At 43.1% G+C, this 27864-nt stretch overlaps 1 protein-coding gene across 15 annotated transcripts in view; it reads right to left on the minus strand.

Moving 5' to 3' along the window:
• Nucleotides 1-27864, minus strand: part of LOC139063595 (KAT8 regulatory NSL complex subunit 3-like) — a 103565-nt gene that overhangs the window by 45957 nt on the left and 29744 nt on the right. For 3 of the 15 annotated variants that reach the window (XM_070545950.1, XM_070545947.1, XM_070545946.1), the window contains exon 20: nucleotides 2900-24434. The exons of 2 other annotated variants lie outside the window; for them this stretch is intronic. Coding sequence is in view for 3 of the 13 variants with exons in the window: in XM_070545946.1 (XP_070402047.1) it covers nucleotides 24402-24434 (33 nt within the window). In the remaining 10 variants the exon portion in view is untranslated. Of the gene's footprint in view, nucleotides 1-2899; nucleotides 24435-24517; nucleotides 24560-27864 lie in introns of those variants that run through there. 10 more of the 15 variants (XR_011516983.1, XM_070545944.1, XM_070545948.1 and 7 more) reach the window with 8 other exon arrangements.

Here is a 27864-nt window from a genome sequence, read left to right on the forward strand (position 1 = left end):
AAAAGAAAATACATTCAGGACTACCAACTTCATCAGGGGATACAATTAGATGAGTCTAAGATTCAACACAATCCTGCTAAGCGTGCCATTTCAAAATTATGTCTCAATTCACTCTGGGGAAAGTTTGGCCAAAGAGATGATCTTGTACAAACCACATTTGTTCAAAAACCTGATGAATTTTTTGACATTCTGTTTTCAGGGAAATACAAAGTTAAATTCTTCAGCTTTGTCACTTCAGGAGCCGTTCTGGTGCAGCACAGTTTGACAGAAAAATGCCTAACGACTCCTGGCAGAAGCAACAACATATTTATCGCCGCTTTCACCACAACTTATGCCAGATTGAAATTATTAAATGCGTTGAACAAACTGGGAAATCGCGTCATTTATTACGATACAGATTCTATAATTTATTCTGTCAAAGAGAATGAGTGTGTTTTACCAACAGGACCGCTGCTGGGGGATTTAACCGATGAACTGCACGGCGATTCCATCATGGATTTTGTTTCAGCTGGTCCTAAAACGTATGCTTACAAAACCCGGGACCGCCAGCAGGTGGTGATAAAGGCTAAGGGTATCACACAGTCATTCATTTCATCTGATCACATCAATTTTGACAGCTTGGCACAGCTGGTTGAGGGGTACATCGCTGGAGAAAGGGGGAGATTTTTGCAAACTCGGCAGGAGATCGTCAAGAGGGATAAAAAAGGCCTCACTCTCTCGAATGTTTCATTTGTGAAAAGGTTTCGTGTGATTTTTGATAAGCGGAGGTTATTTGCTGACGGCAGTACAGAACCATTTGGGTATTAAAAATGGAAACTGATTTTGACGCTAGACTGAAATCTCCATTCAGTGTACAAATTGCTGGTCCATCAGGCTGTGGAAAAACCTTTTTTGTAAAAAGTATTTTGGAAAATTGTATGCAATTGAAAATATATATCTCTCATATAAGCTCTTTCATATATTATTATAAGCTCTTTTATATGAACAAATATGTATCTCTCACTTATGCTCCTTATATATTATCATAAATACATTATTATATGCCTTTTCATGGAATCTTGTTATAATATCGAAAACCTCTCTGTGCCTTTTCTGCTCAAGCTGAACAGCTGCATAAGGGAGTGAAAGTGTTCCTTCCTTCATTTCCTCAATACAAGAACAACTGTCTTTGTTAGCAAAGGATGTTGCAGGATGTGTCCTGGTCATCTCAAGGTTGCATGTCCTTGGGATGAATTGGTCTTTCATTAACCAGGCTATTAGCTGACGTGCGTCTGCAGGTGCAGATGGCAGAATTACGTGTGTGTATGGCAAACTGCGTATGTTACATTCCTGTGCTTTTCAATAAAAATCAGCCGTTTCAGCAGAACGGCGAGAGTCTGTCCGAAGCAACTGACAGGAGCAGATCGCGGGACCTGCTGTATGTTGCAAAGGCTCTCCCCCCATGAGCGGTGAAAACAGTGGCTGGACTTCTGATCATTTGACTCCACATTCTGCCAACTCAAAAGGTGTTTAACTCCATCTTCTCCGTACCTGTGCTTGGTCTAACAGAAGAAAGACCAACAAATTTGGCGTCACGAACAGGATTTTTTCTTTTTGAAGAAAAAGGAGTTTTTGGAGGACAATTTGACCAACCGACCCAGTGAACGATCTTGGCACAGAACACCGCGGTGGAAAACAAGGTGAGCAGAACCTTATTTCTAAAAACTGCTCATTGGATTTATCCAAAGCCTTTGTGTCCAGAATCATAGTAGCTGTGGTCCTAAAATAAATGTTGGAGAAGAAAGTGGAGACAAGTGCAGAAGTAATAAGAGATTTTTTGTAATGGTTTAATGGTAAAATAAGATAAGGATTTTACAATGGTTTAATGATAAATGAGATAAGGAAATAGTACAGAAGAGGGATGGAGGCCCAGGGTTATTAGAAGAGCCCTAAAGTTCCGTTTTCCAGGTCGTGGCTGACCACACTATTTGCTGACGAGCGAATAGAATATATAACGAGGTTATATAATGCTTGGCTGGAGTCCATAGGTGTGGGAACCCTAAAAGTCCACAGGTCGAGGACCTGGTTCAGGTTAAGGCCCTGGGAGGCTAAAGAGAGCTCCCTAAATTTTAAAGTACAGGTCAAGAACCTGGTTTGGGTTAAGGGCCTGGGAGGCTAGAGAGAGAGCTCCCTAAATTCTAAAGGTCAAGGACCTTTTGTATGAAATGAGAAAAATGTTCTAATGTACAAGGTCTGGGACCTTTTATGAGACAAGAAAAGTTGGGTTTGGGGCCCTAGGAGGTAAAAAGAGATCTCCTAAAATTCTAACAAAATTTTTGGACCTTTAAAGGTACCAAGTAACTGATAAAAGTACAAAAAGCACAGCTGTAGACAAGCTTCACTGTGTGTGTAAGCTGAGTTCAGCCTGTGTGTGTGAGGCGCAGCAAGAGGCTGCTTACGGCTCTGGATTGAAAGTGCAGCACTAGGAGAGTGCAGAATGCAGAGCCGAGTTCTGGGAGCTCCGTGTGTGTGTGTACAGCGCTGGATGTGTGTGTGAAGGCCTGATGCGGTACCAGAAAATAAATAAATAAGATAAATAAGAGCTTTAAAAAGTTGCAACTCGTATATGTAAATTACACTGCAGTGCTAAAATTAATGTTTGGAGCTACGCAAAATTCAAATTCTGCAACCCTGTTCTGATCAGTCTTTAAACAGAACACCATAAGTTAATAAATAAAAGGTTTTTAAAGTAACATATGTATATGTATGTGTGTATGTATGTATATGTGTATACATATATATACATATGTAGTGTACAAGCGTGATAATCATTTGTGTGCGGGGCAGCATGTGAGTGACCCCGATCTGGGGGTTAAGTGGCCTGGAGATAAAAAGGGAAAAAGCCAATAAGAAACGCAAGTAAGGTTGTATATGACAGCTTTATTTTAGAAATATATGGATATACATATACATAAAGTCAGATAGCTGCTAAACGGTAAAATCGAAACAGATCTGCAGAAAATAAATATATAAACTATTTCTCAGAGCGCTCTCAAAAAAATTGCAATTGGATTTGCTCTAATGTTACATAAGTCCTGCTTAAAAGCATAGTAAGCATTAAATTCTGAAAATAACCAGTGCAGTGTTACTTAAATTCTGTGCTTAAAATATTATATAGAGAGAGAGAGAATAAATAAGTGACGGACTGACTTACTTTAAAAAAAAAAAAAAAAAAAAAGACTGTGACAAACAAAGAATGTCGTCTGTGCCTTGTGAATGAGTGGATGTGTGTCTTCTTGCATGAGAAGTAAATGCTGCTTTCGCTGGATCTTCTCCTGAATGACGCAGTTTTTAATAGAGGGAGCAGCTGCTTGAGAAACAGGGTGCGGTCCATGTTTTTGCTAGACGGTTATTTAGTTCAAGAGACTGTGGAAACAATAGAAAAAGAATTTATCGTTAGTGTGATGACAAGAAAATCCTTTAAAATACAAAAGTTGTATGGTTGTGGTTATAAAGGAAGTATTTTGTCTGATTATGGGCCGTGAAGTCAGCTGGACTCTCTCGCTCTCTCTGTTTTTCTGTGTAACATGCAGTTTTAAGCTATTCGTGACTTTAGAAAGGATATTTTTCAGTGTTTTGGACGTACCTTAAGGCTTCTGGTTAGGGTATTCAGGAGATCCTTCCTCTCGGACAGATCTAGTGAGAATGACTGGAGTTTCAGCCTGGGGACCTGACTCCACCCACTTTTACACACAAGAATCCCGTAGTCTAAAAATAGCACAGGGTGCTGCGAAAAGCAGCTCTGAACCTCTCAGGATCATCTTTATGAAAACCATAAAATTAACAAATAATCAGTCAGGAAATAAAATATTTATTAAATCTTGCTATAAAACAAAATCCAATAATTGTCTTGCCTCAACTTTAAGAACCATTAACGTTAATGGCTGGATTTTGAGACGCTGAATAATGAAAAAACAGATAAACTAAGTATTATTTCCTGTAACCTGGCTAGAAACTGTACCAGGCTGTTTTGAGTTAAAACTGGTAGTTATTTTCCCAAAATAAAATAGATAAATAAAAAATGAAAGGAGGGATCTTGCATTTGGGATAGATTGTGCCTAATGTTTAAAACCTGTGTAGAACTGATTTGATGATTCAGAACAAATTGTGCATAGGAAGTAGTTCAGATTTACCTTTGAGTCAATAAAGTCGACTAATTATTAGAAACCATCGTTGATTTTGATTTGTAAAAGAGAAAGTTCTGTCATTTCAACCCAATCAACATATTTAAGGGAAACGTTTGCTGTGCATTGTGGCGGGCATGAACTTTACTGGGTGGGCCTGTCACAACCAGCTGCAAAGAATGTTTGGGTCTGACTTCTATACAAAGAGAACCTGGAAGCCCTCACCACAAGCTGTGACTTATAACATCAAGACGGGGGAGCACTACAAGATGGACAAAGAGGCAGAAACGTATTTGCCCTGCTGCTGATGAAACAAAGTACAAAAGGGGAGGAGCATGTGTGCTAACATGTGAACTTTAATCAATGACGGTGGTCATCCTGGACTTACAAAGAGAGGCTCAAAAGAGACTGTTTCCTATGGTTACACCCAGTAAAAGAGTGCTTGCTGCAGTCAGGTAATGAACAAGGCTTTTTGGCAACAACCAGTTGAATTGATGAAATGTCAGAACTGTGGAAAATTTACTAAACTACTGTAGAACATAGTTAACTGAGAAAGTTAGCCTAAAAAAAAACAAGATAATAATAATAACAATAAATAAATAAATAATAGGATTAGTAACCTGGATTTCAGCCCAACTCACCATTGGACGTCAACATAATCTTTATTGTCTTAGGATACTCAGCTGCAGCGGACATGCAGTAAAGCCTCACTTTCTTTTCAAAACGGAATACATCAGCGTTATCACTTATTTTCATTAGTTAAGGAAATGGTGTCTATTTATAAGTCTAGGAGAACGCTTTAGGCTTCAACAGTTTTCTCCTTCGAGCAAACATGCGCAAATTTTTGAACAGTTCCATCCCATTCCATTCATTGCATAAAAATAACAATTAAATGAATAATTTGGCATTCAGCTGACTAAATGATTCTTGGAACATCTCATCCGAGACAATAGTGTGGTAGAAAATAATGTTACAAAATATTGAATAATTGTACCTCTCATTCGATAAAAATTATGTTCACATTTTTTATCTTGTGAAATCTTTAACATAACATTTTTAATTGGTCTTTTTGACGACAATTGGCTAAAAATTCTTTAAGTTTATCATCACAGGATGGCATGATAAATAAGTAAATAACATAAATAAATAAATAAATAAAAATAAGAGAGAAAAAGCTAAATTAATTAAACGAAACGTAATAGTAATAAAACGTTAAACTGATCTAAATCTGTCGTAGAGTCAGTGCCACTGGAAAAAGGAAGAGGGTAGGGGAGTAATTCTTAGCACAAATCACGTTATTGATTTAGCAATGCAGCTTAATTTCAGACGCTTTAAGGATGACACTAATTTGTGTTATAGATGGAGAAGTAGCACAGAAACACACTTCTAGATGAGGAGATAAGGAAAAACTGCTGATTACCAATACTATGCACAAACAAACCTGTAACTGCAGTCTCGTTATTTATGAATTAACCTTAAGTAGTGAATTAATTCTTGGGATCTCTTGTGCGAGTAGTGTTCTTAAAGGAAAAAGAAAGAAAGAAAGAAGGTAAGAAAGACAGGTAGTTTAGGTAAGGGACATTGGAAAACCTGAAACTATTTTGTGGAATTGATAGTAAAGTGGTTGTCCTAATTTCTAATTGGAGAGATCACACCGCAACGTGAGTTTAGAACAGTAGTTATGGGAAGTGTTGTTGGATTAATTTGATCACATGCTTTAGGTCTTATTTTTTCTTTCCACTGATTTAGCGTTAGGTTAAGTGTTTTCACACTTTCGCTTCAGTCTGACATTTGCTTGGTGTGTGAGGGCACAGAGACGTGTATGGACCGTGTGTTTGACTGTGTTTGTCTTGTTTGTTTGTTTATTTATCTATATGGGCGTGGCCGAGCCTTGAGAAACATCAACAAAGCCATTGGGCTATTCTGAGTAAATTGACCAATTCAACTTCAGGATCCTGAAACAATTTGGCTATAACCTCTAATTGATGAAGGACATCTTAAGAATTCCTTGTACAAGGCATCATCTCCAGTGTTGCTGGAACTGTTATAAAACCCATGCATGGTTGGGTATTCCAGTTAAATCATTTATACCCATTGAATTATTGTCATTTACTTTATGTTTTAATTTCTTTGTAATTTTTTCTCTGTGACATAGGTGGAGATGCTGGTGGCAGAATGGACCCCACTCATTTCTTTCTCCCACACACATTCTTACTCTCTCTTTCTCTCTGTGTATGTGCATGTGTATGTGTTTGTGTGTCCGGGTGTGTCCATGTCGTCATGTCACTGTACCTTTAATTGCGCTTGCTGTTTGTAACTGTATGTGTCTGATGTTGAAGGTATCAGAGGCTAGGGTCAGTAAGAGTTAGGACATTTTTGTGCATAACCTTTAATCCCTAGGCGATCGGTTTGGGGGACGTCTGGTCCGGCCGGAGTGCGAGTCTTCCTGGTGTTGCATGGTGACCAAGGGAGAGGATGGAAAAAGATGAAGATTGGACTTTCATGAACTCACGTCGATACCTGAGACGAGGACTAAAGGACAGTGTTGCTTCTCATCTTACTGGGACTAGATTGACTAACATAAGAAGAAGTTTGCTGAGTCTTATGACGATTCTTGTCTTGAATGCTGCTAGGAACCGTCCCTGATAAATTACAATGGGGTTTCTGCTGGAGGAGGTGAAGAGGATAACCAATGACAAAAAAGGAAAAGATATCACCGCAATGTATCATCGTTTTATAGGCCTTCTGACGACCGCAACACCAATAGAGGAATTGTTCACAATGGAAAGATGAGTAAAATGCAACTACTCTACACCCTAGACTGGTTTCCATACCTGCATTCACACCATTACAGTCACACCTGCAGATGACAGGACTTTACTAGCAGAATAACCATACAATGCCTGTGTTACTTAGCTGATGTTTGTTTACTTTTGTTCCAGTTTTACAACTTTAAACTAGTTCCTGGTTAGTGCTAGTATTGTTTTAATTGTCCAAGGGAGGTTACTGCAAATGGGGTCATAGTTTTAAAATGTATGTAACACCGTTGTGTGGGCCAGAAGGGCCAGACAGATCTGAGATTATAAAAAAAATCCTAACAGAATATAGCATGTGTGTATTCCTGGTAAACTGCCAATAATGAGCCCAGAACTAACATGTTTCCGGATAGTGCTTAGAGAACGTTAATGACAAAGTTATAGATCGTAATGCTGTAGATTATTTCCTCGTATGCTGGGGATTCAGAACTACGGATGATAGGCGACTCAACGTGTGAGTTTACCATATAATCTTAGGTTTCACAACATTTTGTTCCCATTTGTGTCAAAATTATCTGACTTATCAATGTGATAACATAACCATGACTGTTACCACTCTATTTCAGGTGAGGCAGGTCTTCTGGTGGGTGCTGGATGTCATGTTTTGACTAGTGTTTTGTTACTGTTATGGGATAGCATGAGTTCATTTTGTGAGTGTGTGGATGTTGCATGAAGGGTTTTGAATGTGGTTTCGAAGGTTGAGGAACAGAATAGGTGGTTCTGGCTGAGTTTAGGTCAAATGGGCTGGATGACTTTTAATATGGTTTTAAAGACTCATTTCTGGTCGTTTTACCGAGCGGCCATTTACATTACTCCTGGTTATCAGGACAATCAGGTGAGTTTTGCTTGTACCATTAACCCATAAATGCTTGAGTAAATCATTGCGTGCCGTAATGGCGAACTAGCTCTTTAATTTAGGATAAGTAGCTTGGTTAGATAGGGGGTCTGAATGTGGGGCTGGGTGCTTTGTCTATGGGTCTAATATTTAGGAAATTTTTTGTGGTAATAGGTTTATAGGCAATTGGCGTGCTAATTCAAGTTTTTCTTGTTGACATGTTGCGTTTTGCTCGCCGTGGGGAGGATGGCGTCGGCACCACCACGCTGTGTGCAGATGAACAAAGGGAGGACTGGGCCAAGGACTTCTGCCTTTGCTTTGCTGACTAATAAAGGACACTTGCCCACATAAAGCCCTCCTCAAGCAAAAGACCCCAACGACGACGTGGATGCTGAACTTGTTTTTCCGTTTTATTCTTTTAAATGAAATCTTCAACCGGATTTATTACTGTTTCATTATGTCTTCGCTAAAGCTAATTGTTCATTATTCATCATATATGTCACCTGTTTATCTTCATGTGCTTTTGTTGTTTTTGTTGTTTTTCTTTTGACCATTGATGTGGATATTTGTCCTCAAGCTAGGCATGCCCACTCTGTGCCAAAAGGTGTTCGTCCCAAAATGGGAGGACATGGGGGAATTTTCCCTATTAACGTACGATAATTAGGGTTTTTCGCCCTCATACGGGTGTGCATGCGATATGTTCATGACGTGATATGTTCAGTTAATGCTAAAGTCATGTTTCATGTATTGTTCCACAGTTTCTCATAGTCACAGCTGTGCATTCATCTGTTTATTTTTTTTTAATTTCTAGATCATTACATGTTAGAGCTGATGTATCATTCTGGAACTTTATCCTGTGTTTTGAGATGGGTTCTTTGTAGTGGTATTTGGTGTTTTTAATTTATTTTTACCATTTATTGATCTAATCTTTGTTGAACTCTTAAAAGAGTTCAAAAGGGGGATTGAAAATATATATCTCTCATATAAGCTCTTTCATATATTATTATAAGCTCTTTTATATGAACAAATATGTATCTCTCACTTATGCTCCTTATATATTATCATAAATACATTATTATATGCCTTTTCATGGAATCTTGTTATAATATCGAAAACCTCTCTGTGCCTTTTCTGCTCAAGCTGAACAGCTGCATAAGGGAGTGAAAGTGTTCCTTCCTTCATTTCCTCAATACAAGAACAACTGTCTTTGTTAGCAAAGGATGTTGCAGGATGTGTCCTGGTCATCTCAAGGTTGCATGTCCTTGGGATGAATTGGTCTTTCATTAACAAGGCTATTAGCTGACGTGCGTCTGCAGGTGCAGATGGCAGAATTACGTGTGTGTATGGCAAACTGCGTATGTTACATTCCTGTGCTTTTCAATAAAAATCAGCCGTTTCAGCAGAACGGCGAGAGTCTGTCCGAAGCAACTGACAGGAGCAGATCGCGGGACCTGCTGTATGTTGCAAAGGCTCTCCCCCCATGAGCGGTGAAAACAGTGGCTGGACTTCTGATCATTTGACTCCACATTCTGCCAACTCAAAAGGTGTTTAACTCCATCTTCTCCGTACCTGTGCTTGGTCTAACAGAAGAAAGACCAACACAATGTTTAACTGAAATGCCAAAAAACATCGTGTGGTTTTTTACATCTTATCAACCTATGTATGATGATCTTTGTAATAAAAGTATTAGATTCATTCAAGGTCTCCCGCTTTCATTCGAGGATGATGAATTATTTCCATCGGGTCAAAACCACTTGGTGATCTTGGATGACATGATGTCTCAAACGTTCAGCCATCCTGGGGTGCTAAAATTATTTACCCAGCTGAGACATCACAGAAATATGAGCGTCATTTTAATCACTCAAAATGTTTTTCATCAAGGAAAACATAGTCGTTCCATCAGCTTAAACACCAATTATTTGATTTTGTTTAAAAACCCTCGAGATAAATTGCAAATCAATGTTTTAGCAAATCAAATATATCCTACCCAAAAAAGATATTTTGTGGAGAGTTTTCAAGACGCTACGTCAGAACCGTACGGTTATTTAATTGTGGATTTAAAAGCGGAAACGCCAGAATCTTTCCGTCTTCGTACGGGTTTACTTCCGGATCAGCTCACTGCGGTGTATTTGTCTAAAACAGAGCCATGTCAGCCCAGATAAAACGCAACGCCAAGATTCTACGTGCTTTGTCACGTATGAAGCCTCGCCAACGTCAGGAGTTTTTAAAAGGGTGCTCCGAGGACGTTCTCAAGGCTTTGTGCGAGATAGCTTTAAACGTGATCAAAGGAAATATACGTCTGTCGCCGCATCAATTTCAAAAGTTGTCTAGAAGCAAAGAATTGCTCAGACAGTTGACTCATAACAAAACTAGCCTTTTAAAAAAAAAGAAGCTTTTAGTCGGCCAGAAAGGCGGATTTCTACCCATACTACTAGCTGCCGCAGCGCCTCTGATCGGGGAACTGATAGGTGGGTTAATAAGGAAATAAACGATGGCTTCTCAAAAAATGTTTATGGTGACCCCCCAACAATTACGTCAGCTTGTTAAACCTACGATACGGGACGTGGCTGAAGAGAATCTTGACTCTGAAATGAAATTAATTATGCAGGAGACGGGTTTAACGCCGTATGAGAAAATTAAAAAATACAATGCGCTGCTACAGCGTTATTTAAAGTTGTTGAGAGGTGGTTTACACGAAAGTGCACCTCCCACTGAACCGCCCACTGTGACGGCTGAGCCTACGTCAGCTGTAGAAACAGCAGCTGACACACTCATTAATGAAACGCTACAGAATCTTCCTGTACGCGGAAGAAAAAACGCCGAGTACTTGCTGAAAATGACACGATTAAACTGGACTCCGACGGGGGAATTTAAATATAAAGGCGATGTGCAGAAAGGATCACACATCCTTGACTTGATTAAAAGCATCAGCAACCCGTTAAAAAAACATCCACAATCAGAACCGACGGGTTGGACTCCTTTCCTAAAAACTAGTAGAAAAAAATGTACCCTTATCTATCGTGTCCAATCCGCTAGCGAAACGTCAGATTACGCAACTCAGGAACGGAGGGGTTGTGCTTCCGGATTCTGAAGACGGTGTTTTGAAGAAAAAAAAGAAAAAACCGAGGAGAAATATCATTTTATCACCAAGCTGGAGCGATGTCCCCACTTTGAAGAAATGGATCAGCTTTACACCTTAACTCTCTTGTTTGTTCAATAAAACTTTATTCAAAACAAATTTCACAGTCCGTGACATTCTTTAAACATTTCAAGAGTACAATTCACCTGTGTGAAAGTATACACCATGACGTTTGATGCAATTTGAAAATTTTTTAACAAAATGATAAACCATAGCATCATTTTTATCTACATTTTTATGATATTTAGACAGAATTTGTTTCAGAGAAAGTCCACAAGCCTTATGACACAGGAAAAAAACACAATGCTGGCCACAACGGTCGGATGCAAAACTCTGTAGCTGACGATCCTGATATTGTATTCTTGAACAACGTTCTGTTAGAAAATTCAGGATGTTTTCAGGGTAATATTTAAATTCAGGCGATAGACCGTAAGAGTCAAAAAATGTCCCGAGGCCATTTTGTTCCACAGCTAGCGCCAACCAGTGTTCACCGGGTAAATGGACAGGATGAGTGTTTACCACAAAGTAGGCCGGTAGTCGAATGTTTTTTGGGACGGTAGACAGCTGATCAGACGCGTACACGCCACCAAAATAATCTCCCAGCAGGTTCGATAATATGCCGTCCAATTCGTGATTATCCATTAATAATAATCCACCAATACCTCTCTCTTTGAGTTTATCTCCAGAATGGAGTCGTAACACGCATACACAATGAGTGTAGCCGTGGCTCTCAGAGGTTCCCCAAAGCGCATCTCCATCCTCAGGTTGCCGGTGGAAACGGTTGAAAGCGCCTCCGAGTCATCCGCTGTGTTCAGATTAAAGGCAAAGAGTGTATACCCCTGTTGATATTCCAACCTATTAATCGATAGAGGCAAATCTTTCAATTGTCTTGAAGTGGCTGTAAAGAGATTATAAAATTCTCTGACCGATGTTCCCTGGTAAAAAGTAGGTTGAAAGGCTTTCGAAGGAATCTGTTTTCCGTCTCTGGACAACGCCAGATATTCCACATTCATGTGGCGAAAAGTAAACGGCGAAAGGTCTCTACGTCCTGTGTAAGCTTCGTGATCCACCAATCCCAAGACGATATATTTAGGAATGGCGCCGAGAAAGAGGTTCTCCAGATTACATATCCTCGAATTTTGTGGAATGGAATAAGTTTTGACGGTCACGCGTGAGAGCGGATACATGGCGTTTGCTTTGAGTAAAGCAGACTCGTGACCCAAACGTACGGCGGGTGAAATATTAACTTTCTTCACAAAAAGCGATGCACCCAGCAGTTTCAGCTTGTAGGTGGAATCACGCGCCCCCATCAGGCAAAAAGCATCACACGCGCGTGTCAGTTTAATTCTGAGATCGACAGAATTTAAAAGAAGTCTTTCACAGAAAAATATATCAGAATGCAGGGGTCCTATCAGATCCACTTCTCTGGAGTTTTCTGTAAAAGTCGCTCGTTGATTAAGGCCTGAATTGGGACCGTTAATCACAACGGTGGAATCGTGCGCACCTACGGTGTCTTTGAAGAACAATCCCGCGCTGAATTGAGATTTCAAACACGCTTCAGAAAAGTTCAGCAGGGTTTCGATGATCGCTCTGTAAGGGCTGCTCCTCCTTGAACCGTCACCTTATCGTGGTGGAGGAGTTTGAGTGCCCTAATGATCCTAGGAGCTATGTTGTCTGGGGCACTTAGTGCCCCTGGTAGGGTCTCCCATGACAAATTGGTCTTAGGTGAAGGGTGAGACAAAGAACGGTTCGAAGGATCTTTCATGGCGGTTAAAACGAAGAGTCGGAGTACCCGGCCCGGAGGGTTACTGGGGTCCCACCCTGGAGCCAGGCCTGGGGTTGGGGCCCGTGAGCGAGCGCCTGGTGGCCGGGCTTTCGCCCATGGGGCCCGGCCGGGCCCAGCCCGAACCGGATACATGGGCTCGTCCAACTGTGGACCCACCACCCGCAGGAGGAACATGAAGGGTCCGGTGCAATGCGAATCGGGTGGCAGACCAAGGCGGGAGCCTTGGCGGTCCAATCCCCGGACAAGAAAACTAGTTTTTGGGACATGGAACGTCACCTCGCTGGCGGGGAAGGAGCCGGAGCTTGTGGCAGAGGTTGAGCGGTACCGGCTAGATATAGTCGGACTCACCTCGACACATTGCATTGGTTCTGGAACCCGAGACCTGGAGAGGGGTTGGACACTCTACTTTGCTGGAGTTGCTCCGGGTGAGAGGCGGAGGGCTGGGGTTGGCTTTTTGTTAGCCCCGAGACTCTCTGCCTGTGTGTTGGGGTTTACCCCGGGGGACAAGAGGGTAGCTTCCTTGCGCCTTCGGGTCGGGGAACGGGTCCTGACTGTTGTTTGTGCTTATGGGCCAAATATCAGTTCAGAGTACCCACCCTTTTTGGAGTCCCTGGGACGAGTGCTAGATAGTGCTCCATCAGGGGACTCCATTGTCCTGCTGGGGGACTTCAATGCTCACGTGGGCAATGACAGCTTGACCTGGAGGGGTGTGATTGGGAGGAACGGCCCACCTAATCTGAACTCGAGCGGTGTTTTGTTATTGGACTTCTGTGCAAGCCGCAGTTTGGCCATAACGAACACCATGTTCGAACATAAGGATGCCCACCGGTACACTTGGTACCAGGGCAGCCTAGGTCACAGGTCGATGATAGATTTTGTAGTCGTATCATCTGACCTGCGGCCGTATGTTTTGGACACCCGAGTGAAGAGAGGGGCGGAGCTGTCAACTGATCACCACCTGGTGGTGAGTTGGATCAGATGGCAAGGGAACATGCCGCGTAGACCTGGCAGACCCAAACGCATAGTGAGGGTCTGCTGGGAACGCCTGGCAGAAGAACCTGTCAAGACGGTCTTCAACTCCCACCTCCGGCAGAGCTTTGACCACGTCCCGAGAGCAGTGGGGGACATTGAGTCCGAGTGGACCTTGTTCCACTCTGCGATTGTCGAGGCGGCTGTTGCTAGCTGTGGTCGTAAGGTGGCCGGTGCCAGTCGTGGTGGCAACCCCCGTACCCGCTGGTGGACACCAGAGGTTCGGGGAGCCGTCAGGCTGAAGAAGGAGGCCTACAGGGCGTGGCTGGTCTGTGGGTCTCCGGAGGCAGCAGACAGGTACCGGATAGCCAAGCGGGGTGCAGCAGTGGCAGTTGCCGAGGCAAAATCTCGGGCGTGGGAGGAGTTTGGTGAGGCCATGGAGAAAGACTATCGATCGGCTCCAAAGAGGTTCTGGCAAACTGTCCGGCGCCTCAGGAGAGGAAGGCAGCAACTCGCTCACACTGTCTACAGTGGGGATGGGGAGCTGCTGACGTCAACTGAGGCTATAGTCGGACGGTGGAAGGAATACTTTGAGGAGCTCCTCAATCCCACCAATGCGCATTCCGAGGAGGAACCAGAGCTGGGAGGCCTGGGGATGGACTGTCTGATCTCGGGGGCAGAAGTTGCTGAGGTAGTCAAACAACTACACAGCGGCGGAGCCCCGGGGGCGGATGAGGTTCGTCCTGGGTATCTCAAGGCTATGGATGTTGTAGGGCTGTCATGGTTGACACGTCTCTACAACATTGCGTGGTCATCGGGGGCAGTTCCTAGGGAGTGGCAGACCGGGGTGGTGGTCCCCATCTTTAAGAAGGGTGACCTGAGGGTGTGTTCCGACTATAGGGGGATCACACTCCTCAGCCTCCCTGGAAAGGTCTACTCCAAGGTACTGGAGAGGAGGGTCCGATCGATAGTTGAATCTCAGATAGAGGAGGAGCAATGTGGTTTTCGTCCTGGCCGTGGAACTGTGGACCAGCTCTATACCCTTGCAAGGGTGATGGAGGGGGCATGGGAGTTTGCCCAACCAATCCACATGTGCTTTGTGGATTTGGAGAAGGCTTATGACCGTGTCCCCAGGGGCACCCTGTGGGGGACGCTCCAGGAGTATGGGGTGGGTGGCTTTCTGTTAAGGGCCATTCAGTCCCTTTACCAGAGGAGCGTGAGTTTGGTCCGCATAGCCGGTAGTAAGTTGGACCTGTTCCCAGTGAGGGTTGGACTCCGCCAGGGCTGCCCTTTGTCACCGGTTCTGTTCATCACTTTTATGGACAGAATTTCTAGACGCAGCCGTGGTGTGGAGTGTGTCGAGTTTGGTGGCAGGAGAATCTCGTCTCTGCTTTTTGCGGATGATGTGGTCCTCCTAGCTTTATCCAGCTCTGACCTTCAGCTCTTGCTGGGTAGGTTCGCGGCCGAATGTGAAGCGGCTGGGATGAGGATCAGCACCTCCAAATCTGAGACCATGGTTCTCGACCGGAAAAGGGTGGCTTGCCACCTCCGGGTCGGGGGAGAGGTCCTACCTCAAGTGGAGGAGTTTAAGTATCTCGGGGTCTTGTTCACGAGTGAGGGTAGGAGGGATCGGGAGATCAACAGGCGGATTGGTTCGGCGTCTGCAGTGATGCGGACGCTGAGCCGATCTGTCGTGGGGAAGAGGGAGCTGAGCCAGAAAGCCAGGCTCTCGATTTACCGGTCGATCTACGTCCCAATCCTCACCTATGGTCATGAGCTTTGGGTAATGACCGAAAGAACGAGATCGCGGATACAAGCGGCCGAAATGAGTTTCCTTCGTAGGGTGGCCGGGCTCAGCCTTAGAGATAGGGTGAGGAGCTCGGACATTCGGGAGGGACTCGGAGTAGAACCGCTGCTCCTCCGGATCGAAAGGAGCCAGTTGAGGTGGTTTGGGCATCTGGTCAGGATGCCTCCTGGACGCCTCCCCGGGGAGGTGTTTCGGGCATGTCCTGCCGGCAGAAGGCCCCCGGGTCGACCCAGGACACGTTGGAGAGGTTACATCTCCAATCTGGTCCGGGAACGCCTTGGGGTCCTGCCGGAGGAGCTGGTGGACAAGGCCGGGGAGAGGACGGCCTGGAGCTCCCTAGTTGGGATGCTGCCCCCGCGACCCGGACCCGGATAAGCGGAGGAAGACGACGATGAGACGACGGCTCTGTAAGGGTGCGTGGCGCTGGACTGTGAAATCAGACGGTCGCCGAGAACCACGTCACATTGTGAGAAAATCGTGTTTATCGGGTAATTAATCAGACCGGTGGCAGCACCATCAGGCAGGGGGCTGCCGTCATCGTTTGTAATTTTCACCCGCAAAAGTAGAAGAGTATCGTTTAAATCCAAATATTTCTCTCCATCTCCGGGGACATAAAATTCTACAGGCCCGCCATCCGTCAGAGCCGCTATGGGTAAAATTTCGCTGTAGATCTTATCTTCGATAGACAACTGAGTCATGGGTACGGTGAAGAGATCCAGTTCACTCAGCGTACATTCTGACGATTTGCTGTGGAGCAGTGACATGATTAAAAAATATCAGAGCCCGTCTGACGAGACTTCTTCCTCTTTTGCTTGCGTTTTGTAACTGGAGCTTTGATGCGCCGGTCGCTTCGTGATGTAGATGTCTTTAAACGCCTGCCGGGGGGTCTTTTGCAAACACGCCTCGACAGAACCATGAGGCCTGACCCCTCTTGGGCATTAGGGTCAGTGATTTTACCGACGGCTCTCGTCAACACATCTGACACGATTCCTGTAGCGGCCTTTTTGAGATGCGGTTTAGCCAGAGCAAATCCTTTTTTAACAAAAGGTGATATGAATCGAAACAGTCTTGAAAATATCGATCCAAAGCCACGTCCGTACATATAAGGAACACCGCTAAAACCTGGTAAACCATGACCGGCCTGAGTGACGTAATAATTGATAAAACGGTTGGGATCGTTTCTCTGCAGGTGATAAATCATGTTTGCAAGACGTACGAGCGTAACTGACTCTCTCACCCTGTTTCACGAGCGTTATATTATTGTATTTCTCTGATGTGCGGGCCTGAAATGAAGCCTCACCGTTGTTTTTCCGTATAAGAAGTGAATCGGCTCATTCTGATCAGATTTTATTTCGATATGAATGCTTTCTATATGATTCGTAGAAACGCTGATGTAATCCACAGGATTAAACACGAGTGACCGTGTGACCGAAGGTCCCTTCAACTTTCACCGTACGTAATAAAGGCGCAAAGACGTCGCCGACCAACTGCTCGGTCACGACATCCGTGTAGCAGTAAAATTGATATAGACCGCCTGTTAAATCGGGTGGGTGAGGCGCCGATTTGATCGGTTCATCGAGGCCTGAAGTACCTTCAGGCGTCAACCACTCACCCGCGTTGAAACCTAACAGATAGGCCAGAGGCGCTAAAAATCTAAATTATATTTCATCGCCGATCTGATATTTGAGAATGGGGTCGGGAAATCTGTGAATGAGATAGAAATCAGTATCAATCTTTCTCATAGCAGTCTCACATTCCATTCTAAGTGTTTGGATAGCTTTATAATATCCGGGGGTAATCGGAGCTCTGTTGATTTTCTTAGGTTCTTTCACTCGTCGCCATTCAAGAAACGCACGATCGTTCGGTAAATTAAACCACGAGTGCACGTAAGTGATTTCAGACAGTCCCACTTGCCACCTGCCATTGAGATTGATGTGACGGGCTAGATCGGTTCTGTAACTGGCAATCGTGTTATTTTTAAACACTTCGTCACTGGCATTAGAGGGTAAAGTGATATAAAAACCCTCCTCTTGTCTCAGATCCATTTTTTTTATTGTATCTGTTTTTAAACGTCGTGCATGTCTGAGGCTTTAATCCAACTGGAAAATTTTTGAGGCCAGCCAAGCCATTTAACAAAAACTTGCTTCTGGCCTCTGAAAGTTCTGCGCTTTAAAATTTTTTCAACGTGGAAGGATCGTTCGGTCGATAAGTTTACTTTCTGCAATTCGGGTTCGTAAAATGACCCTTCAATTTTTTCCCCATCAAAATCTTTGAGTTTATAAACCGGCGGTGCTCGATGAAGACACTCGTCCACTGTGAACAGCTCGTGCGTGAAACTCTGCTCATATTTTTTATCAAAAACACCTCTGAGTTTGGAAATTCTCACAACGTCACCCCTGTTAAACTTCATTTTCTTTGCAGGCTTCGGTGCGGTGGTCCCGTAAAGGTTGCGAAACACTTGCCATTGATTTTCTGTGTTAACTTCAAAGGGGGCCATTTTGATAGAAGTGTGGTAGCTATGATTATAACCTTTCACCAAATCTTGAATCACATCTATGTAGCGATGTGTGTTTTTGGCTGTGAAATATCTCCACATTCTACCTTTTAGAGTCCTGTTAAATCTCTCCACAACGCTGCTGGCTGTGGCAAAATGCACAATTTTGTGCTTCTTCATGAGGGCTTCAAATTTCTTATTAAAAAATTCTTTACCGGAATCCGTTTGCAATTTTTTAGGGACACCGCTGTCTTTCAAAACTGAAGCAAAAGCTTCTGTAACATCTTTCCCCGATTTGTTTTTCAGGGCTCGTACATAGGCTTTCTTTGAAAATACATCTATGACGGTTAACAGGTAATTAAAGCCGTCGTTTGATTTTGACAAGGCCTGCATGTCGCATAAGTCAGCTTGAAACTGTTTTAGCGGCCCTGAGACAAAAACCTTATTTCTCGGAAAATGAACTCTTGCAGGTTTGTGAAGTGTATAGGCGTCTTGTTCTGAGAGAAAATCGCGAGCCTTATCCGATGAAACTTTCTCCCCAATATCTTGTTGTAAACCGGTTCTAAACCTTTCCACACCACCGTAACTACCCTGATGTTCTGGTGTAAAATAAACCTTTTTCATTACCTCCTCCATCTCTGATGAATGGTTGGCAAAAATGATGCATATTTGTTTTCATTAGTTCTTTTTATTTCATAAATTGTACACACAGCTGAATAAAATCACACAATCTAATCAGAACTAAAATCTAATGACGCTACCGTCAGAAATAAAATCTAATCATACTGTAAAAAACAGCAGTCATCAAATATAATGAATATAATCACAGTCTAATCATACTGTAAAAAACAGCAGTCGTCAAATATAATGAATAAAATCACACAGTCTAATCATACTGTAAAAAACAGCCGTCAAATATAATCTAAACACTAGTCAGAACTAAAAACAGTCGTCAAATATAATGAATAAAATCACAGTCTAATCATACTGTAAAAAACAACCGTCAAATATAATCTAAACACTAGTCAGAACTAAAAACAGTCGTCAAATATAATGAATAAAATCACACAGTCTAATCATACTGTCGTCAAATATAATCTAAACACTAGTCAGAACTAAAAACTAATCATACTGTCGTCAAATATAATAATAAAGTTGTAGAAGAGACCCTCCGCAGCTCGCTCACTCCATCACCACCCCGGACAGCGCGTCCAGGTCAGCTTTGGACAGGCGATCGTACACCGGAAAAATGTCTTTGTGAATGGGCATCACAGCCCTGAATCCGTGCAGCTGCGTCACAGCCATGGTGAACAGAATCTCAGTGTCCAGAGGCTGGAAGCCGTGCAGACTGAGAAAACTTTGAAGAGCCGGAATCAGTTTAGGTGTTAAAACCCTGCGAATAATGTCCGTAAAGTGAAAATTGTAAAATAATTCATTTTCAGCTACGTAAAGACATTCGTGTTGCCGTTGACTGGGGTGATCGATCTTGCATCCGTGGCAGATGGTTGGTAAGTGAGCTTTGATCGCCATGTTGACCAAGTGAAGAAGACCCATTTTCACACGGTCTACTTTGTCTTCTGAAAACACCCAGTCAGGCAGACGGTGAGGCTCCTCATCGGTGCTCTGGATGTCGAGGGGTTGCACATCCTCCTCCTCATGACCTGGCGGCGGCTCAGGGTTTGATGTCACCAAAGGTGGATCAGCCCCGTCGACCCAGGGCCTGAATGGTACGTTCTCCGGAACCTCCATGATGGTGGGAAGTCGTGGTAGGTTATCCTCTGGAAAACACGGTGGTGCCGATGCGGGCCTTGGACTGCCGTTGTATCTCGGCGGTGGTGGTGATGGTAGCGATCTGGACCTCGGACTGGTGTTGTATCTCGGTGGTGATGAATCCGTTAGTACCCAGCTCGGTGGTGGGCTCCAAAGGTCTTTAAGGGTCGTCTGATTGTAGAACCCCGTCATGCTGATGCCTTAGATCGTCTGGATGAAATGGTTTCTAACTGTAAGCTCTTTATAACTAGTGCTGGGTGGGGGGCGTGGTATGATGCGACCTCCTCCTCCTCCTAAGGCAGGTCTTAGAACTCCAGCTTTTTTCGCACTGTCAGAATGTCGTTCCAACAGCGGCTGGTACGAAAAAGTGAAGTAATACGATCCTCCACTTCATTTATTTTTTCACACCAGGCTTCGAAAGGTACAACCTGTAGAAGGCGGTAAATTCCGCATACAGAATGCACATTTTCCAGCACAAAAAAGAGCTCAAATCCTCTCACACGGACCGAGGCCTTGAACATCCACTCTCCATCCGCATCCTCTTCCCCCTCCCATGAAGCGCTGAATGCTGTCACAGCGTTCTGGATTTCATCCAACGTTGGAAGAGCTTGCGGCCCGCTGCGATTGACAGGCGGACGAGGTCTCTCATCATCATCTCTGTGCACCTTGCGTGGAACAGCCAGCCTGAGCACAGCCCAGTCGTTGTAGGAGAGAACCGTGGGTGAGTTTGATAAATACGATTTAAGAGGTTCGCCCTCAGCCACATCTTGGATTAAACACAGTTCCTTAGTGTCGTAGCTGAACCGGTACCCAAAACTACCGGAATAGCCGTAAGGTTCCAACTGCCATATTTGCTCCAAGATCTCTTTACCGCCGAAAGGAGGAACCTGCACTCTGCAGATGTAAAATGTAGATTTGCGGGGAGCACCAATCCCAGCTGGCATCTGATGGATCGTGATGGATTTTTCACAAAGCATGGTTTTTGACAGCGGCGTATCCACGCTCTCTTCTTTCACTTTTTGAGTTGAAGTTGAAGCATCGGATGTAGACACCTCTTCCTCGTGGCTTGGTGCTTCATGCATCTCCTCGTGGTTCATCATTTTTTCTTAGAGCTCGGCTTTTCAGCATTCGGACACGATCTGAGCTTTTAAAGAGTTATCCACTATAGGATTACACTCAGAAGGGAGGGGGCTGTGAGAACCACTGGGGTAACACAATAAGAAACTTCACGCGCCATTACACACATTAGCCTATGACGTGGGGGATCATGGACATCTGGACGCTCAACAATACGCCATTGATGATGCGGCGTGGGGGGTCTAGGCCATCTGGACGATCAACAATACACATGTCCATTTGATTAATGATAGGGAAGGGGGGGCAAGGATTGAACAATACACCTGTCCATTTGATTAATGATAGGAAAGGGGGGCAAGGTCAAGGGTCAAAATGAACAATAGGACTGAAAGGTCAAAAAGGTCAAAGAACAATAGACCTGTCAAAATGTTTGACGAAAGGAATTGTATTATGTCTCTCTCTCCACCTCTGCCTCATTCATCTGGTATCTGCATCTTGGGTCCTAAAACATCCTCCTACACCAACTCATGACATATGCATGCAAAGCCCCATTTTTAGTCTTTTCAGCACTTTTGGAATTTTAATGATATCTTGAACGGTTCAGGAATTATGGTAATGAGAAGTGCGCATGTCCAATCCCGTCTGCGGCCACTGGTTGGTAATAAGAATATTGTGGCATTAACAGAGGGGTGTCGGCGGTCAGGGCTAGGGGGCCCCCCAACACAAGGGGGCCCCAGGCGGCCGCCTACCTATGCCTAATGGCAAGGCCGGATTAACCATACGGGCAACTGGGCAATTGCCCAGGGCCCACGATCTCTAAAGGGCCCAGGGCAGCAAGGGCACGAGCAAAATACTGTAGGCCTATCTGTAATCTCCCGCTTTATATTAAACTAGGGTGACCGTACGTCCGGTTTTCCCCGGACATGTCCACTTTTCACTCTCTGTCCGGGCGTCCAGACTGGGGGTTCTTGTATTGATGAAAATGTCCGGCTTTTCATCCAGGAGCAGGGATCGAATTATGGGGGAGTTAGATATCCTACGCATCCAGGGGAGCCGGAAAAAAGTTTTCTACTGATATTACATCATTTATGGACTCTTCTGAGCAGAGAGCGGCACAGCGCGTTTGTCTCCAGACAAACCTGGTCCTCAGTGAAAGATTAATCAACCTTCCATGGTAAAACAAAAATTTGAGTGTGTGTGTGTGTGTTCCGCCACATCTGGTGCATTTAATAAAAAATATCCTCCAAAGATTCAAGGACGGTGGTGGTAGTGCGATGGTTTGAGGCTACCAAGGAGAATTGAAAATAGGAAGCCATTAGAATAAAAAGCAAAACATTACTACTTGGGCAGTCAATTGACATTTTTTTCTCACAATTAATCGCATGAATTTGATTGTGAATTGGTGATTAATCACAATTAAATTATAAATGCACAATAGCATGGTATTTTTCATGTTTTATTGCTTTTTTTAATGCAACGCTAAATAAAGGTTTTAACATTATAGGCTATTGCTTTCAAAGTGGGTTTCAGTGATTCTTGAGGTAGAAACTTTACCAACTTCACATTTGACACCACTCTGTAGCCCTCTGCTGACCAGAAACCAGTTTTGTGGTTTGGGTAGGCACTAGTTAATGTCATAATCTGCTCCTGCCTCCCTCCGTCTGTGACTCTCCCCTGCCTCCTGATTAGTTTTTATTTGTCTCACCTGCCCCTTGTTAACCTGCCCATGTGTTCCTGATTTTCCCCTGTGAATTTATACCTCCCTTCTTGTATCAGTCATTGTCGGATCATTGTTGTTTGTCGTGTTGTTCCTGCCGTATCCTGTCATTAAACCCATTTTTACTTAGCTTTCCTGCCTCCTGGTCAGCTCCACCACACATGGTCCACCAACTCCTACAGCTCAACGTGCTCAGGAGTTAAAGGTTAAAGGTTTCTACTTGGTTTACATCTGTTAGCTGTTTATTGTACCGATATATATAAAGGCTAGTAGTTTATGGAGCTAGGATTGGGACAATATTCAGCGTAACTTGTACCAAGTTTTGAAACTTCTAACATGTTTCATCACACATAACTTTGGATTTGTAACTTGTAACTTTAGTTTTCTAACTTGTAATTCTCAATTTGTACTTGTATTTCTTTTGTATCAGGAAATTTTCATTTTGTGCATGTATTTATTTTGTAAAATCAAACTATTATTTTGTACATTTACTACTCATTTTGTAACATCAAACATTCATTCAGAAACATGAAACTTTCGTTTTGTAACTAGCAGACTTTCAAATTGAAAAAAAATCAAGGTACAAGTTTGAAATCAAAACTCTCAAAACACACATTTCATTCTACAGGTACAAACCTCAAATCCACAGTGTTACAAATCATTTTGTCTCAATTCTAGCTTCGGTGGGAGGAATTTGGGCGGAGCCAATGAGAGCATGAGTCTTAGCTACCAATCACGTTTCTCTTTAGTGTTGTTTTAATCTATAAGAATAAAAAGTATCAATAAAATAAATACACCTCATTTATACAACTGTATGACAATCCAGAACAATGATAACTAATGTCCAGAACGTTCTACAGAAAATCTTCCACTGTAGTTTGTCTTCTCTCTCCACCTTCCCAAAGTGCCCTGCTGTGGTAACTTGGATCAAAGATGTGAGCGAAAACGGAGGCATAAATTGATAGGCTATTTTTTTATCCCCATTTTAGCTTCACATTTTAGTATAATCAGATTATTACTTTAAACCAGGACCAAAACAAGAGCCAAAATCTTCGAGTTAATGGTCTTTCCAACTCGCAAACATTAAACATGAAAAACTATTTAGTTAATTTTTAAACTAATACTTACTAAATATGCTAATTGGTAAAATTCTGAATATAAAAAAGTCAATAATCAATAGTCAACAGGAGAGAAAAATTCATCATTCTAGAAATGAAAGTGAGGTCTCAAAAATTCCTTCGAGGACCATAAATGGCCCCAGGGCCGCACTTTGGATATTCCTGCCTTAAACCTTTATAGGACTGGAGGCCATATTTGACCATTTCTGAACAAGATTTAACAAAAACAGATTTAAAAATAAGAACAAAAATGGAATTATAAGAAAAGCATGTAAAACCTGCTTAATATAACAAAGGTTTCACTTATGTTTGACTTCAGTGATTTTAAAAGGGTATAAATAAACGCATTACTATTTTTAAATGATTTTATATTAAATGTTTGCTCTTATTGCCCCAAATGAACAATGTATAAAAAGATCACTACTTTTTCCTTTATGTGGAAATGAAAGGGTGAAACTCAGACCCACTTGGATGATGCACCAGGACTCCAGCTCATAAGAAGTGTGGCTAGTCTGTACTGAAATCTGACTAGGGTGCTGTGGTCCGACCTTAAAACAGGCTGTTCATACTGGAAAACCCTCCATCTTAGTGAAAATGTGTCCATGAATTGGTGAAATGACACACCTTGGGCTCATTAGTGCGAGTTGCTGCCACACTTTCCCCTGCTTGGCTGAGATGTGCTGCTCTACTCGGCTGAGCTCCTCGAAGGGTCACTGTAATAGAAGCCGGTGCTTTCTGCCCTCCTAACAACACAGAAACAGAAACGCTCAACAAGCTAAAACAAGCTGGTCCTCAAAATGCAAGGAAGCAAGTGGGATAATCCCACCTCAGGTATGCTGGGATGGATGTGATGGGGTCTCTTCATGGACTGTTATTGTGGCAGATGGAGATAAAAGCAGCATGTGAACATGAATGCTCAGTGGTCAAGGAAAGGCAAAGCAAAAGGAAAACAAAGGGCTCTCTCTCTCTCTCTCTCACACACACACACACACACACACACAGATGGAAAGAAAAAACAGTAACACAAAGAAACAGCAAAAATGAGTTTGACTTCAGTCTTTATTGTAACAGCAGGACCAAGTTTGGAAATGTGTCACTGGTGATATTCTTCCTACACAACATTTATGTTTAGGGAGATTTTCACCACACGATTCAAATATTTACAACAGGTTACAGGATGAAGAGGCTAAACAAAATTTAAAAAGCAACTCGGACAATGAAAGCAGGTTTATAAAATCGTCACATTCGCTCATTTTGACACCAGACTGAAGCTGAAATTTTTCCTGAATTCAAAGATTTCAAACCGATAGATTAACTTGGGAAATGTGTCAAACTAAGATGAGATTTTAAAACTGAGGTTTTCAGTCTTTGTTTACGTTCTGATCTGCCTTCAGATGACAAACAGGTGCACATTCCACATCAGTTTCTCCCTAATCCTCTCTGACCTACAGGAGTCCTCAACTATTGATTCCAAAACAAAAGTAGGAATGGGGAGTCAACGTGGCCATCGTGATTTGGCAGTTCGACACATCATCAAATCAAATCAACTTTATTTATATAGCACTTTTCATACAAAAAAAATGCAACTCAAAGTGCTTTACAGATTAAAATGGCCCCATAGATCCCACATTCCCATCCCAGGCCCCCTCCCCAAGTATAAAACAATTAAAAATTACAGTTCCCCTCCCGCACCCAACTTCCAAAAGTGGACAATCACCCGCACACTCGTCCATGCACACACTCACACGCACACACACACACTCGTGAACACCAGAGTAAACAATAGGCTGAGTTCAGATGGGTCAGGTAATGAACGACACATCATCAGCGGAGCCATCTGCCCTGGCAGCAACAGTTCCACGGCAGCAGCCAAGACACCGGCCCATGACGCCCAGTGGCGTAGGGCAGAAACCCCCACCAGTGCCCGGGCACTACCCGGGGAGCGCCCCGGCCGCCGCCGCCCCTGACCACCGGCCCCAAGGCAGAGGGCTCCGCAGAGGAAACACTGGAGGATTTAAGATATATAACATATAAAATAATAAAAGCTAATAATGATAAAAAGTAACTGATAAAAAGTGATTATAAATATAGTAAAAGAAAACATAATCATGTAAAAACACTAAGATGTAGATAAAATGATAAAAATAATAAAAGAGATAAATATGTATTTGTAGATAAATAGTGATCAGTTAAAAGCTAAGCTAAAAAGGTGGGTCTTGAGCCTATTCTTAAAAGCCTGGATGTTCCCTTCGGACCTGAGGTCCTCCGGCAGCCCGTTCCAAAGGCGAGGGCCGTAATACTTGAAGGACGCCTCGCCGTGGGTGTGAGTCTTAACTTTAGGGATAACTAGGAGACGGCTGCCAGAGGAGCGCAGAGACCGCGAGGGTTTATATAGTAAAAGCAGTTCTGAAAGATAAGAAGGCCCAAGACCATTAAGACACTTAAAAACCATTAAAAGAACCTTAAAATCGATCCTGAAACATACGGGGAGCCAGTGCAGTGATTTTAAAACCGGAGTGATGTGCTCCCGCTTCCTGGTCTTCATCAGGACACGTGCTGCTGAGTTTTGTAAGAGTTGTAAACCTGAGATGCTCTTTTTGGGAAGACCAGAAAGCAGGGCATTGCAGTAATCAATTATACTGGTTATAAAAGCATGCACTAGCGTCTCCGCATTGGCCCGAGAGAGAATGGGTCGGACTCTGGCGATATTCTTAAGATGGTAAAAACCTATTTTTGTGATGTTTTTAATGTGGGGGATAAAAGTCAGCTCAGAGTCGAAAATAACGCCCAGATTCTTCACTTGTAGAGATGGATAAAAAGACATTGACTGTAGTTTAGGTAAAAGTTTCTCTCTCTGGGCCTCAGGACCGATGACTAAAACTTCAGTTTGGCTCACATCACTAATCATACCAGCGTTGGGACGCTTGCTACTTATAGTAGCAGGGGGACGCGTACGTCACCGTCACTGGCCAATCAGGATTGGCGTATTGAGATAAGTGCTTCTGAGGAATCCGCGGAGGGGCGTATCCCATAGTGAGACATCGAAACGAATGTTAAGAAAGAGAACTCAAATTAGTAGTCCTCACCAGCAGCAAAACTATGATTTTTTTAAAATAAAACTATTTTATGGTAATTTTTTTCATTTGTATTTCTCAAAATAGGTCAAGAATGGCAAGTTGGTACATATCTGAACATAAAAATGAGAAGCAGGAGAGCTGGAGCCCTGAAATAAGTATAAATATTTTAATGGTGCAAATAACAAAAACTACCATTTCAACTCATTATGTGTCTTCATCAGAGTTTCTCTGAGAGCTTTGAAACTCCAAGGAGCTGAAACATTTTTTTTTTTTGTTATTTGCACCATTAATACAGGTCCTTCTCAAAAAATTTGCATGTTGTGATAAAGTTCATTACTGTCTGTAATGTACTGATAAACATTAGACTTTCATATATATTAGATTCATTACACACAACTGAAGTAGTTCAAGCCTTTTATTGTTTCTAATATTGATGGTTCTGGCATACAACTCATGAAAACCCAAAATTCTTATATCAAAAAATTAGCATATCATGAAAAGGTTCTCTAAATGAGCTATTAACCCAATCATCTGAATCCACTAATTAACTCTTAAACACCTGCAAAAGATTCCTGAGGCTTTTAAAAACTCCCAGCCTGGTTCATTACTCAAAACCGCAATCATGGGTAAGACTGCCGACCTAACTGCTGTCCAGAAGGCCATCATTGACACCCTCAAGTAAGAGGGTAAGACACAGAAAGAAATTTCTGAACAAATAGGCTGTTCCCAGAGTGCTGTATCAAGGCAACTCAGTGGGAAGTCTGTGGGAAGGAAAAAGTGTGGCAGAAAACGCTGCACAACAAGAAGAGGTGACCGGACCCTGAGGAGGATTGTGGAGGAGGACTGATTCCAGACCTTGGGGGACCTGCGGAAGCAGTGGACTGAGTCTGGAGTAGAAACATCCAGAGCCACCGTGTGCAGGAAATGGGCTACAGGTGCCGCATTCCCCAGGTCAAGCCACTTTTCAACCAGAAACAGTGGCAGAAGCGCCTGACCTGGACTACAGAGAAGCAGCACTGGACTGTTGCTCAGTGGTCCAAAGTACTTTTTCGGATGAAAGCAAATTTTGTATGTCATTCGGAAATCAAGGTGCCAG

This window comes from Nothobranchius furzeri, chromosome 17 (genome assembly GCF_043380555.1).
Source record: "Nothobranchius furzeri strain GRZ-AD chromosome 17, NfurGRZ-RIMD1, whole genome shotgun sequence".
NCBI classification, from domain to species: Eukaryota; Metazoa; Chordata; class Actinopteri; order Cyprinodontiformes; family Nothobranchiidae; genus Nothobranchius; species Nothobranchius furzeri.